Raw genomic sequence first — 15056 nt, forward strand, 5'->3', positions numbered from 1 at the left:
GAATTGCTGGAGCACCAGCTTAAGGTGGGAAACAGAATATGAATATTAATCTGTCATTTGTTGTTGAATGAAATCTAAAGCAATAAATACAAATGTCTTTTGTTACAGGAAATAAAGAAACAATGAACAACACTTGACTGTTAATTGGTTTTAATTAAAGTGAGTTTGGCAAATCATGTTCACGGGTGTGTGTGTGTGTGTGTGTGTGTGTGTGTGTGTGTGTATATATATATATATATATTAGGGGTGGGCCGTTATCGGCGTTAACGTGCTGCGTTAACGTGAGACTCTTGTCGGGCGATTAAAAAAAATATCGCCGTTAATCTATTCCCACAAACCAATATATTGAAACGTCTGTTTATCCAGACATTAGGAACATATCAGAGATGCATTTTATATTTAATATGAGAGAAATACACATCCGTAAAAGGGGTCGCACACCGAACGAGAAGCGCAGCACCGTGCCACGTCTAGGGGGCTGTTTACACCTGGCCACTTCATGCGTTTTCTCAGATCGGATAGCTATCTGATTTATCAAAACGATTCAATTTACACCTGGTCACATACATGTGTTTTTGCAAAAAGGATATAAATCCGATCTTCAATTCCCCCACGCTATATGTGGATTTATGAAGTGCACGTCACCGAAAGCAACGATAGCTTATGAGCTGCATTTTGATCATCGGCTAATTTCAAAATCAGCAAAGACAGCAATAAGAGAGAGCGGCAACCTGGTAAGATCATTTAGTTTCATTACTTTTAATGAAGATGGTAGTGTTAAGTGTCTGCGACTTACTTTTTGCGATAGATTGTGGCATGCTGGCTTAATAGGCGCTCAGCTGCTCGTCTGAGGTGATGCGTCTCCATAGCGCCGTCATATCTGACTAAAATAACATGACATATGGCCTATAACACGCTCTCACACGTTTTTTTTTTTTTTTTTTTAGCATTTTTGGGAGTAGTAACATTTACATATGTGGTTTCAACAACCAGATGCATTTACATGTCCAGTTTCGTCTGGAATGTGGCCAAGACTACCTTCTGATGTAGTTTGAGTGATCGGAGTTTCGGAGGGCATTTACACCTGGTCTTTTCAAGATCGGATACAGAAAATGTATGAAGTGATTTCAGAGCATCCGTTAACTGAATTAATTGAGAATCTCACCTGAAAATCCAATAACATCAGCAATTGTCATTCATGCAGCTGATTTCTGTATTAGGCTATCCATTGTATTCATGCATTCATCAGATATTTCATCCCTCTCTATTTATTTGTATTGTAAGAAAAAGAGCTACCCGGACACTACAAAATAATTAATTTCGTGTTACATAGAAGAAAAGTAGATCAAATGGGTTTAGAATTACACAAGAAAACCTAATATGAACATTCCAGTGTTATATATGAACAATAATATGAATTATAGTGTTAAATCGTGTAATATAATATGAACATTCCTGTGTTAAATCTTGTATAAAACATATTTAGGCCTAATTACAAACTACCTGCGAGGTTATTTATTTGGGTATAGCACAAGCCTTTGGTAGAATTCAAATGAGCCATTTTAATCAAGATTAATCTAGATTAATTTCAAAATCAATCTAGATTAATCTAGATTAAAAAAATTAATCTATGCCCACCTCTAATATATATATATATATATATATATATACACACACACACACACACACACATATATATACAGACACACACAAACACACACACACACACACATATATATATATAATAGTTTTTTTGTATTAATTTTATTTAATAATGATATTGTAAGTAGATCATGTAAATGACATTTGACATGATGTATTATATACAATTTCTGTACTATATGCATCAGAATAAAAAAAAAATACATATTTCCAAAAATATAATACAGTAGTCGACATTTGAAGTGGATCAAAAAAGTTCATCAAAGTTGTCCTAAGACAAGAATGTGTATTCTTCAAAATGCATGTATAACTTTAATGAAAGGTTTTGATCTACTTCAAATGTAGATTGTAAATGTAAAAAAGTCTTTGTATATTAAGCAGTAACACAGCACTGATGCTTATAAAACCCCTATCCATTCTCAATCACTTCCGCTGGGCATACTCTCCCGTCGGCTCATCTGTAGCTTCATTAATCCAGTCTGGTTTACAGCTTTTTTCAAATAATTGCGGAAGACAGAGCTAGAGAAGCAGTAGATGACTGGGTCCATAGCACTGTTTAGGTAGGTAAAGGCTATGGACATAGAAAACAACTGACTGGTGAGATTGTAACCCTCACAGTACTTATCTCCAAGCTTTTTAAAATAGAGTGCTGTCAATCCTGTTCCAATGCTAGGGAAGAAACAGAGGACAAAAACCCCAACGATTACTAGTACAGTTCGAATAGCCCTTTGTCCTCTCTTGTCCTTGTTCATCTGGCGAGAATGTAGGATACATGCAATACGCACAGAGCAGAAGACCAGAAGTATTAGAGGCACGAAGAACTCTAAAATAAACACTGCATAATGCAGGTGGATGCCTAGTGGTGTTTTCTCATAGTTACTGAAGCTCCTACAAAGAGAAACGTTATTTTCCACACTCAGAAGATTGTTGGCCAGCAGAGGGATCCTTAGAGATATCACAACGCCCCAGATGAAGCAGGCAACCCCAGCTGCTTGTTTTGTGCTTATGTGATTTATTTTGTGATGGGGATGGACCACTTTGAAGTAGCGGTCAACAGCCACGGCGGTCATGAAGGCAATGCTGGCCGAACGATTGACTGACAGCATAAATAGGTTGGCCCGACACCATGCGTCTCCAAATATCCACTTCTCGCCACGTATGAAGTTGTCAATACGGAAGGGTAGATTGACTAGAAGCAGAAAGTCAGACAAAACAAGGTTGAAGAGGAACATGACGTTGGCCCTTAAAGACTTAAGGTTTTTGCTGAAGACTAACAGTGCCAAAATATTTCCAGGTAGACCGAGTAACAGCTCAATGATGAGTAGAGAAGGAAGGACGGATGCCACCAGGTTCTGAGTTGACCTACCACAGTGATGTGCAGTGACGTTGGGTGTCATGGTAGTTCAACAGTCAGAGTTGTTGTGTAGTTTCTGTAAATACAGTTGACATTTCAACACAATTCTGCAACAGAAATACAGTTGTACAGAATACAACATTCTGCTGTCACCTCAGAAACACGTCTCCTTCCTCCATTCTAATTGGATAAAATGATGTTACAACTAACTTGTTACAACACTCTTACTCTCTCCTAGAAGTAATAGAAAACTTGTTGCAACAATAGAGGATGTTTGCGGTGTAGAAGGAAGCGTGTGTTCCTGCTCAGTGTAAAATGCTGAAGCACTTGTTTTAGAGTAAAAACAGTTTCATAAAATAGAAGTTGGAAGTACTGTTCCATGCGCACCCACAACTTGAAATAATTCTACACCAAAGTGACCATGCAGTTTTAACCCTTTAAATGATATCCATCCATGGCATCCAGAAAAGTTGACAGATTTTTTAAAAGACAATTCATCCATTTAAGAACGGATGTTTAAACTGTCATACATGATTTTTTTAGTTTTATCCTTAAACATTATCTATATGGCACTGTCAGGTTTCCAAACCCCATTTTTTACATAGTAAATACATTTAACCTAAAATTTAAACTTAACGAAAAGTAAAATATTTGAGTTGACTTCTGAACAAATATTGTTTTGACTTACCAGAGTTCACTACAGACTAGATTTCTGATTCAGACTCCCTGAGATGTAAGCAGAGAGTGTAAATAAGGTTGTCTCAGCTCAAGTTCAGTGATCTCATTTGAGGGTAATGACCGCCCAGAGCTTGTCTTAAAGCAAGCTTCCTCTTGTATGTCATAGTGACATCAAAATAGAGTGAAGCCTAACTGATACTGATCTTTCTGTATGTAGTGTGTGGCTGCATGCTGCAGTATACACACAATGATGGCATTAAAAAACAAAAACAATCTGTCTTTAAAGAATAAATCCAAAATGGAGATCACAAGGATGAATACAGCATAGTATAATCACATAAACCAAAACAAGACTGAACACTGAACAGAGGAAACCTATGGGCTTAAATAGCACAGAACTAGATAATTAATTAATGGGATCAGGGTAAGTGAAGCCTAAACAGTGAAACTAAACAACTAAATATCACCCTGACTTTCTTTCTTTCTTTCTTTCTTTCTTTCTTTCTTTCTTTCTTTCTTTAAACCTGCTAAGAAAATTATGAAATGTTAAACTCTTTACTGGAATAACAAAACAGCTTTACTAAACCTTTACCGTATAAATCATGATTTATTACTTGCAGGAAATTGCAATCATTTGTTTCCATTGTGAAAAAACAGATTTCATGAACTCTCCGATCCGCCCCAAACTCATGGCATTGGTTGAGCTAATGTTGCTTTGTGGGCTGGTCAAGATGATCAAACAGAGATGTTTTGCTTCAGAGCCACAGCCTTTACACCTTTTATACTCTTTGATGGTGTGGACAGTGATCACCACTAATCAGTCATTTGACATTTTTTTTATTACTAAGAGAAAAGCAAATAGAGAAAAAATTAAAAATTGTGCCATGGCAGCTTTGCTTTGTTGCTTTTCTTAGCATGAATGAGAGTTATTATTTAGCGTGATGTTTCTAGAAGAAAATAGCAGTTCAGCTTCACAGTAAGTACAGTGATACTGTGTATCTGTTACTGTGATGGTTTATTTGTGTTGTAAAAAAGTTATTAATTTAGTTAATTTATATATAGCCATTCTGGAGAAAACCGTGATGTCATCCCAGACAGCAAACTGACATTGAATCAACGTGGAAACGACGTCTCTCATGACATTGAAACAACGTTGATTTGCTCATCGAATTAACGTTGAACCAACGTCAGACGCGGCATTCTTCAAAGCTAAATGAAATCGAAAATTGGTTTGCTTTCATAACGTTGAAACAACGCGTTGATTTCAAGTTGATTTTCCGTTAGTTTTGAAAGAATGACGCGTCTGACGTTGGTTCAACGTTAATTCGATGAGCAAAACAATGTCAGATCAACGTTGTTTCGATGTCATATTTCCACGTTGATTCAATGTCAGTTTGCTATCTGGGATCATCCAGCTCAGATCATTTCTCATATAATGGTGTCAATCCAATTAGAACAACAATATAGTTGAATTTAAAATTAAAATTCCCCAACTAAGGAAGTCAAAAGCCAAAGGCGAAAAAGGCGAAAAAGGAACCAAAACTGTGGCACTATGGGGAAACTTCCCCAAAAAATTCTCCCCAAAATTGCTGAAGCCTGACTGATTTCATCTTTCATCACAATGGCTATTATTGTCGCTTGCGCGCCCGCTTTGTAACTCAGCGCCAGGTTGGATTTACTGTATATGGATTTGTCAACTCTAAACCTACTCTAAAATTCAGAGTTTGTTCAACTGGCGTTATGCAACAAGCCTCTAGAAGAATATTTACTATAATGATTATATTTATATAACTTGTATAAATATTTTTTTCCTTCCATCATGCTCTTATTAATTAAACTTAAGTAATGTTTTGTCAGTTTCGGAGGCAAACAAGGTCAGGGTTCACTGTGATAAAAATAATCAGTATAAAAACAGCAAAGGTACTAGTCATTTTCTGCCAGGATATTTGTAGACATTCCCTTCGCCCCAGAACACAATACAATGCAAAACCTGGGTAAAACAGTTCATTTGGCTTACAGACTTTTTAGAGTTGTTGTTTCTACTTTCTGACATCATTATTACAGAGCAGATTTTACTCTTAAAGTCAGGCTGCATGTGACATTGACATACAAGACCAACTTTCATTTTTATTTTACACTTGGTATTCTGTTATTGAGTCAGGGAAAAGGTGGTTTCTTACAATCTTACAGTTTATTTGTTGTTATGTAGCTACAGTTTGGCATTAAAATGCCTCAACTTTGTGTGGACACCTTGAATTTAGTAAAATCCTAAAAATTGTTCCTCATGATTTACCAGAGTCTCACTGAGATGTAAGCAGAGATTGAGAAAACAACTGCTCAGAAGCTTCCTCTGTCTCAAGTCATGATGCAAATAACGCAATATCCATGATGAAAGGGATTGTGAACATGCATTAAAGTCTTACCCAATCCTGACACATTCTGAGAGACCAGTTTTGACAAGTTTTCTTTCTTTCAGACATGCAATGTAAAGACTCCGTTCGGGTCTGATCAGGGGGGAATTTGCATATCATAATTAATAATTGATAATTAATAATTATTCATACAGATTTGGATCAGACTGGTCTTACATATTAATAAATCTCCCATTTAGGGATGCTTATTTAAATTTTACTTGTATGCATACATGTGCGTCTCTGCAATTAACCACAAATTAATTGTAATCAATTACACAGACCATGTTTTACAAGACAAGCAAAATTAATTAGCTCAATTAATTTATAGAGTCGTGAAAACAAATTCTGTGGCCACAAGAATTTGCCTTCCCTGCTCCATAAACAAATACCCTTCTAGGTATTTTTAGTTACAGCTAGTAGCATTTTAAATCGGCATTTCATTGACTGGTATTATGAGCAAGAAAATGATTCAAAACAGAGCTATGTTAATTGTATTTAATAAAGCAACTACTTAAACATTTACTACGTTACAATGATACATATATTTACAAACATTAAAACACAAACTAAGACGACGCAGAGCGTTTAGACAATGGATACGCGTAAGTTAAAGGAACACTCCGACTTTTTGGGACTTTAGCCTATTCACCTTACCCCCCAGAGTTAGATAAGTCCATACATATCTTTTTCATCTCCGTGCGTGCTATAAGTCTGTTTGACGCACCCACCGCTAGCCTAGCTTAGCACAAAGACTGGATGTGAATGGTTGCAGCTTTCATACTAATCCAAATGAGTGGCAAAATAACGCAAACGTTTTCCTATTTACATGTTGTGGTTTGTATAGTCACAGAATGTACAAATAACAAAGTCAAATGAGACACAGACATCTTTTAACCGTATAAAACCTGGGAACTATTCTCTGAAGGCGAAGCACTGCTACTTTGACGGAGTAATAACCGCATCACCGGAGACACGCCGTGGTGAGGAGCGGAGAGTTCGCTCAGTGTTTGGGTAACAGAGTCAGCAATTAATAAATAGTAAAAGCGTAGAGTACAGTCATGGGTTTTCGCTCTATTGTAAATAGCTGCGACTGTAAACAGGGGAGGTAATACCATGTTTCACAGAATTCCAACTAAAAACGCTGACTGGATGAAGAAATGGCTAACTTACTTACTCTGGATATTTATCCAAACACACCTAAGATTATCAAGGGACATTATGTTTGCTCGGTACATTTCAATGAGGACGACTATTTTGAAAAAATGGAATTTGCCACACGGACCATAATGTGCTGAAGGATACGGCCATCCCATCGATAGCACAGACAGGACAAGTGGATCACCTGCGGCTGAGGTAAGTGTTCCGTTATGTTTTTAGATGACCTACTGTAACAGTGCCATTAGCCAGAGCTAATGTAACGTTAGTGACACTATTATATGATTATGGTATGAATATGTTTTTATCTTGATGCGGCGCGGACGCGCTTGGGGAAAAAAACGAGCGCGTTCACCGCGTTGAACTTGCACCCTGCGCGCGGCGCGCCTAGTAGCCTAAATTTGAAATAACCATGGAAATAACGAACTTGAGCGTGCAAAAGGGTACGATAGGCTGTTCAGCCTGAGTTCATTGTGCAAAAACAATTTGTGCTATTACTTTCCCCGTATTCTATCCTATAGTAATGCAATTATACTGTATATTATATACTGTTGAATACATTTGGTTCAGCTAATAAATTGCATTTAAAATATATTGATTCCTGTAATAATAATTATTTATTCATGTGATATTTTTTTTAAATCTGGGTGCGTTTTTGGTTGGAAATCAATGACACATGGTACCTGGTCTCCCCTGTTTTTTGTCACAGCTCATACAATAACCCAGCAAACATGCCAGTGCGGGCCCACTGTGGGTAAGTGTGGGTTTTCTGTGGGACAGTGTGGGCAAGGGCAAACCCTTTGCCCTCAGCAAGCCCACAGTGGGCTTTCCCACAGAAACCCCTCAAGGGCCCCTAGTGGGTTAGCCCATGTGGGGCCCATAGCAGTTTTGCCCATTTGGGCCCCCATGAGGGTTTACTGTGGGCAACCCACTGTGGGTTTGCCCACAGAAAACCCACAAGGGCCCCCAGTGGGTTAGCCCATGCGGGGCCCATAGCAGATTTGCCCATTTGGGCCCCCATGAGGGTTTACTGTGGGCAACCCACTGTGGGTTTGCCCACAGAAAACCCACACGGGCTCGCAGTGGGTTAGCCCATGCGGGGCCCATAGCAGATTTGCCCATTTGGGCCCCCATGAGGGTTTACTGTGGGCAGCCCACTGTGGGTTTGCCCACAGAAAACCCACACGGGCTCGCAGTGGGTTAGCCCATGCGGGGCCCATAGCAGTTTTGCCCATTTAGGCCCCCATGAGGGTTTACTGTGGGCAACCCACTGTGGGTTTGCCCACAGAAAACCCACACGGGCTCGCAGTGGGTTAGCCCATGCGGGGCCCATAGCAGATTTGCCCATTTGGGCCCCCATGAGGGTTTACTGTGGGCAACCCACTGTGGGTTTGCCCACAGAAAACCCACACGGGCTCGCAGTGGGTTAGCCCATGCGGGGCCCATAGCAGATTTGCCCATTTGGGCCCCCATGAGGGTTTACTGTGGGCAACCCACTGTGGGTTTGCCCACAGAAAACCCACACAGGCCCCCAGTGGGTTAGCCCATACGGGGCCCACAGCTGTTTTTCACTATGGGGCCCCCATGAGGGTTTACTGTTGGCAACCCACTGTGGGTTTGCCCACAGAAAACCCACATGGGGCCCCAGGCAGTTAGCCCATGCAAAGTTAAGTTGTTTAACAGTCAAATGTTTTAACATTAGAAGGTTTAATATTAGAAGCTTAATCAAACTATTTAACGATCCTGTGAAATGTCAGTCCATAATTAACTAAAACTGCATATAATGGATTATGAGCATGTGCATTTAAAAACAAATTTTTGACTTATAAGGAATTATAAAAAAAAATATAGATGTAACTATATATTGTAATGCGGTAGGTCTTAATGAGTCTTTATAAATATATTTATAGAATTGTAATATTGCTCATAAATAAGTAGAAATGGTGCTATAATTCATTATAAGTATGGACTGCACAGAAAGTGTTACCATATTTATTAAATAAAATTAACTTATTTGTCACAATAAAAACAATACAATGGTTTACAGATATGTTTTGGTATTCATCAGTGATGGATATTTATCATAATATTATATTATTTATACTATTGATATATAACATATATTATTGCTACTAATAAATGGGCCTACATCACTGATGTAACGACTGAGCCCAATCAGACACAAACGAAACTGCGACGTCACTGGACGTAATTTCATTACCAACTTTCATTTATATAAAGCATTTTAGTGCTTTCATATTCTAATGAAAAAAATAATATTACATTGGTCATAGAACTACATAATGATTTTTAAATTCATGATATAAAATGAATGATATTTTAAATTGTTACATGTTATAATTCTAGATGTTTAAATGCTGCGTGCCTTTTGAATTGATATGATTTCAACGCGCGTGCGCGTGCGAGTCGCATTCAAAGTTGTCCGATTCAAAGACAGGAGCGCACGCGAGCAGATGGAAACCATGGAAACGAGGAAACCTCTATAACTGACAAACAGCAAAAAATAGCGTCTCCCTGTTTTTCCACTGCTTTCAGGTAAGTTTGGTTAACAAAATCACACAAATAATACATACAAACGTTCCTGACACCTTTCTTACGTATAATTGATACGCTTCTGTTGAATATTTACTTTGTAGAAAAGGTTTTGAGTCTTCGAAAAAGTCCGTTAGCATCTCAACTGTTTTCAGAATATGTAACGTTAAACGTTAAGTTAAGTTAACGTTAGCTCTTGTTTTACATAAGTTTGGGGTTTTAACCACATCTTTGTGTTGATTACAGTTTTTGTTTTGCTGGTAATTTGTCAATGGGTTATTGGAAATTAGCTAATTGCTAGCTAGCCTGAAAGAATTCACACTGTAACGTACTGTTGATCAGTGACGTCACTTACAAAGATTGATAATAAAAGTGATTTCAGAAGGGACTGAAAAAAACCTCCACAACAAAGGAGGAATTATTGTTTCATGATAATAATTTCATATGCATTTCTTGCACAATATATTACGTTAAGATTTTATATATTCTTTTTCTCTTTTCTGCATTGCATCTCTAGCTTGATTCCTTGTAATAAACCCTTTGTTCTATTGCAAATCCTATGTAACATTGTTGGCTCTGTGACACATTGCATGTTATTTTCTAGTCTAGAAAATCACCATGATGTCCTGCTACAGCCCTGTCCCAAGACAACCTCCACGGCTATGAACTCGACTAGTAAGCAAAACTTCAATCATACTGTTCAAAAGTTTGGGGTCTGTAGGATTTATGCTTTTTAATTAAGTCTCACACTCATTAACCCCAGTTTTTTTTCAGTGATATTGTCCTTGAGAAGCCTGTAGGCTAAATAATAGCTGGCAAAATAATATAATGTTATAATGGTCATAAGTTATAATAATTAAACTATTATGATAACATGGATATCATGGTCATTGGTATATTCTCTAGGTGTGTTTTTAATTATGTTGGCCAATGAGACACCATACTGTCCAGCGCTAAGGTATTTATTTATTTTCATGTAATTTTTTTTAATGATAAATACTAAAGTTCTTTTAACTTTTTAATGCTGAATTCAGGGGGTCGACAACTTTAGGCACGCAAGTTATTTTTCACAGATATCTGGCCAGTTTACTCATGGCTCATATTCTTAGCCTTTAAATGTTTGAATTTAAATCCACAATGCAATATCAGGGGGTAAAGATATCATTAGAGTTTCTAAAGTTACTATGCTCTTGTTACCAGATGAGATATCATTTGACCCTGTGATTCTTCAGGACCAGATCTTGATGCCATCCACACCCAGTACATGACAAAGGTGAGTTTCACAATAGCTGCCACTACCACAAACCAAGAGACCGAACACAACAGGCCTTCATCCATAAGAACTCACCCATACGTTGGTATAGTAACCAAAACCCGGTATTAAACATTAAACGGGCCCTGGGGCCAAATTAAAGGAAAACTCCGGTCAATTTTAACATTGAGCTATTTTTTTTGTACATTTGGAGTGCTGTCAGTACAGACAAAAATTGGTGTTGCCTACACTGTGTTATCATCTTTTTAAAATTTGCACCCTGCTGACTTCAATGGGGCATGGTCTAAACCTGCTTTTAGCCTCTTAACATCCTTGATTTGTCATTACGAGTGTACAGCCATGTGAGTGGTGTTATTAAGAGTGACCACGGTCAATCTGACTGCAGTAGATATGAAAGATATTAATAAAAATGATGTTAATTCAGCCAGCGCACATACCTCTATTTGCTTCCTGTTTTCTGTCGATGCCCACAGTAGTCGATTGTCGATCTCACACGTGAGTTCATTTATATCGTCTCAAACCTACCACTGTGTGGTGTTCTGAGAATATCAGCTCAAATGGATAGTTCATCCGAATCAGATGTTGAACACACAGAGGTTTGAGATGATATTCACTTATGATCGCGCGCGTGAACTCGACAATCGACTACTGTGGGCTTCGCCCGAAAACAGGAAGCAAATAGAGGTATGTGCGCTGGCTGAATTAACATCATTTTTATTAATATCTTTCATATCTATTAACCGTGGTCACTCTTAATAACACCACTCACATAGCTGTGCACTTGTAATGACAAATCATTACGAGTACAAAAAAAATAATTACAAGCTTTTTTTAAGGAAGACCGCAGTATCGATAAGCCCAGGTGTTATCAGTTCTGTCTTGCAAATTCTGTGAGGATTAGGAGGGGTATTTTAAACAGTCTTCATACAACATGTTTTTCAGGCTGGTGGTTGTTTGTAATTTTAAATTTAAATTTTAATAAGTAGGGAGAAAATAAAAACCTTTATTGAACATTTATTAAATGCATGTTAATGTTTTCTAAATGATTAGTTAATCATTAACTAAACAATTGTAAATTATTTATAACTGAATCTACAAAACATACAATAATTAACATCACTTAAACATTTATGAAATGCATAATCATGTTTCATAAAAAATAAGTTAATCATTTACTAATCACTTGTAAATGACTTGTAACAGAATTAACAAAACATACATAAAATGTTAGTATATCAATTGCTAATCATTTATGAATGTTTTGTAAAAGCTTAGTTCATCATTAACCAACCAAAATGACTTACAACTAAATGTTATTATAAACCGCAGCTCTCTCATTGACCTATTCAGTCATTCTCTTAGTTAAGCATTTATAAATAGCACCTGGAACAATCAGAAGACGTTTCCTCATTCAAAGTGCAGGTTGAAAACTTTCTTAGGTTGAAATGGCTCAACAGTACAACCCTTATTTTGTTTTTAACATTTGTATTTCAATTGATCCTTTCTCACTTAGATGCTGTGACAAAAAGCAGTCAAGCCACTGCATGTGATGTGGAAGCCTCTATGAAGACATGGCTCCGTAATCCCTGGGACAGAGATGGGGACGGCAAGGAAGGGCCAGAACTGCAGAAATACCTACTGTTTCCCCTGAGGGGATTGATTTTTAATTTTCAATCCCCTGTTTTCTGTGGTTATTGCCGTTTAAAACTGTATTATCATTAATTATAATTATTATTAAATATAAATAAATTATTTGGGGAAAAAAACATGACCCTCGATTTATTGCTGCTAACAAGTGCAATTGTACTGCATATAGTAATATGGGTGTACCTACTCTGTGTGCTGAAACTTTGCAACTGCACCCACAGTGTGCCCACATCCAGCCTGCTATAATTTGTGTGGGCCAGCCCAAAGTCAGCCCACACTTTGGGCTGGCCCACGGTAAGTAGAGTGGGCCCCGATTGGAGCCAGTTGTGGGCCCACAGCAAACCCTTATAGGGGCCCATTTGGGGCCATTGCAGGCAGCCCACTGTGGGCCCACAACTGGCCCCAATGGGGGCCCACTCTACTTACCGTGGGCCTGCCCATAGTCAGCCCACACTTTTGGGCTGTCCCACTGGGGCCCCACCTGGGTCCCGAAGTGTGGGGCCCACACGTGCCCCGCATTTCACGCCGGTATCTGGGCCCACAGTGGGCTGCCCACAATGGCCCCCACATGGGCCCCTATAAGGGTTTGTCGTGGGCCCACAACTGGCCCCAATGGGGTCCACTCTACTTACTGTGGGCCTGCCCACAGTCAGCCCACACTTGTGGGCTGTCCCACTGGGGCCCCACCTGGGTCCTGAAGTGTGGGGCCCACACGTGCCCCGCATTTCACGCCGGTATCTGGGCCCACAGTGGGCTGCCCACAATGGCCCCCACATGGGCCCCTATAAGGGTTTGTCGTGGGCCCACAACTGGCCCCAATGGGGTCCACTCTACTTACTGTGGGCCTGCCCACAGTCAGCCCACACTTGTGGGCTGTCCCACTGGGGCCCCACCTGGGTCCCGAAGTGTGGGGCCCACACGTGCCCCGCATTTCACGCCGGTATCTGGGCCCACAGTGGGCTGCCCGCAAGGGCCCCATTCGGGCCCCAAAGAAGCTTGTTTGCTGGGAAAGCAAACACCCATGATAAACTATGCTTTTCTATCTAACGTTAGTAATTGCTGACTCTGTTACCCAAACACTGAGCGAACTCTCTGCTCCTCGTCACGGTGCGTCTCAGGTGATGGTTATCACTCTGCCCAAGTAGCAGTGCTTCGCCTTCAGAATTATTTATACGGTTAAAAGATGTCTGTGTCTCATATGGCCTTGATATTTGCACACTTTGTGACTATACAAACCACAACATGTAAATAGGAAAACGTTTGCGTTATTTTGTCACTCATTTGGATTAGTATGAAAGCTGCAACCATTCACATCCAGTCTTTGTGCTAAGCTAGGCTAGCGGTGGGTGCGTCAAACAGACTTATAGCACGCACGGAGATGAAAAAGGTATGTATGGACTTATCTAACTCTGGGGGGTAAGGTGAATAGGCTAAAGTCCCAAAAAGTCGGAGTGTTCCTTTAAGTGAGTTGGAGAGAGAGAGAGAGAGTGAGATAGAGTGAGTTGTAGAGAAAGTGAGAGAGAGTGAAATACGTTCACCAAAACAGTCAGTTAACCTTTCTGAACACCACGAAAACACTTTCTTAATGCTTCTTAGAAGCTCTAAAAGAAGGTATACTTGCAGGGCATATTTGGTCTGTGTGAGTCGTGGGCTCGTTGCTCAGCCCGTTCGGGCCACGTGTCGACTGGAGGTGCTGTCCTGCGTGCGCGCATCACGTGGAGCGCGGCCGCAGCGTGTTTGCGCGGCCCTTCCCGGCGCGTGCATGGTCAGTTGCTTGCGCGTGGCTCCGTTGTTCCGTGGGGAGTCACGTGGCGTTCGTTGGCATTCAGCGCGAGTGTTTGAAAGGCTTAAAGTCTTTGAGGTGACGTTACCCGAGGAAATAGTTCGGCAAAGTCCACTTCCTTTCCTGGGAGACGAACTTGGTAGTCCATTTGAGGAGAAGACGAAACTTTTAGTCGAACAAAAGCAAAGATCCATGGTTGGATCAGAGTCCCGTGAGGTTTACATGCTGAAGGAGCGCTGGAAAGTTCAGAAGAGCCTGGGCGGAGCCGGCGCGCTCCTTTTATCTCCTTGGTGAAATCCATCCCCTTCCTGTTAGCTTGAGCCAATCGGGGAGATGGACGTTGCTCGCGGGAACTCTTGGTTTATTGTCCTTTGTTCCTCAGCGCGCGCTCCTCGTGGGAGGGGGGGGTGTTCAATGAGGGTTTTATAGTAAAACAATTTGATCTTCATTGGCAGTAAAACAAATCAAAAATACACTTTACTTTACATCTCTATGCATATTCGAGTGTTTCATTCAATAGGCATTCTAGAGATATCA

General features: G+C 39.7%; 1 protein-coding gene and 1 long non-coding RNA gene across 2 annotated transcripts; one reads left to right on the forward strand and one right to left on the reverse strand.

The window, feature by feature from the left end:
• Nucleotides 1-1733: 1733 nt before the first annotated feature.
• hcar1-3 (hydroxycarboxylic acid receptor 1-3) lies at nucleotides 1734-3863 on the reverse strand. The gene is made up of 2 exons (XM_039688659.2): nucleotides 3705-3863; nucleotides 1734-3092 (listed from the first exon to the last, which is right to left on the reverse strand). The coding sequence occupies exon 2, from the start codon at nucleotides 3057-3059 to the stop codon at nucleotides 2082-2084; it is 978 nt and encodes a 325-aa protein (XP_039544593.1). The 5' UTR covers nucleotides 3060-3092; nucleotides 3705-3863; the 3' UTR covers nucleotides 1734-2081.
• A 5265-nt stretch (nucleotides 3864-9128) lies between these two features.
• On the forward strand, nucleotides 9129-13042 carry LOC120480839 (uncharacterized). The gene is made up of 4 exons (XR_016145595.1): nucleotides 9129-9819; nucleotides 10421-10491; nucleotides 11017-11089; nucleotides 12603-13042. It is a non-coding gene; the product is annotated as an uncharacterized LOC120480839 (long non-coding RNA).
• Nucleotides 13043-15056: the final 2014 nt, after the last annotated feature.

Source organism: Pimephales promelas, chromosome 11 (genome assembly GCF_988280905.1).
Source record: "Pimephales promelas chromosome 11, fPimPro1.hap1.1, whole genome shotgun sequence".
Taxonomy (NCBI): domain Eukaryota; kingdom Metazoa; phylum Chordata; class Actinopteri; order Cypriniformes; family Leuciscidae; genus Pimephales; species Pimephales promelas.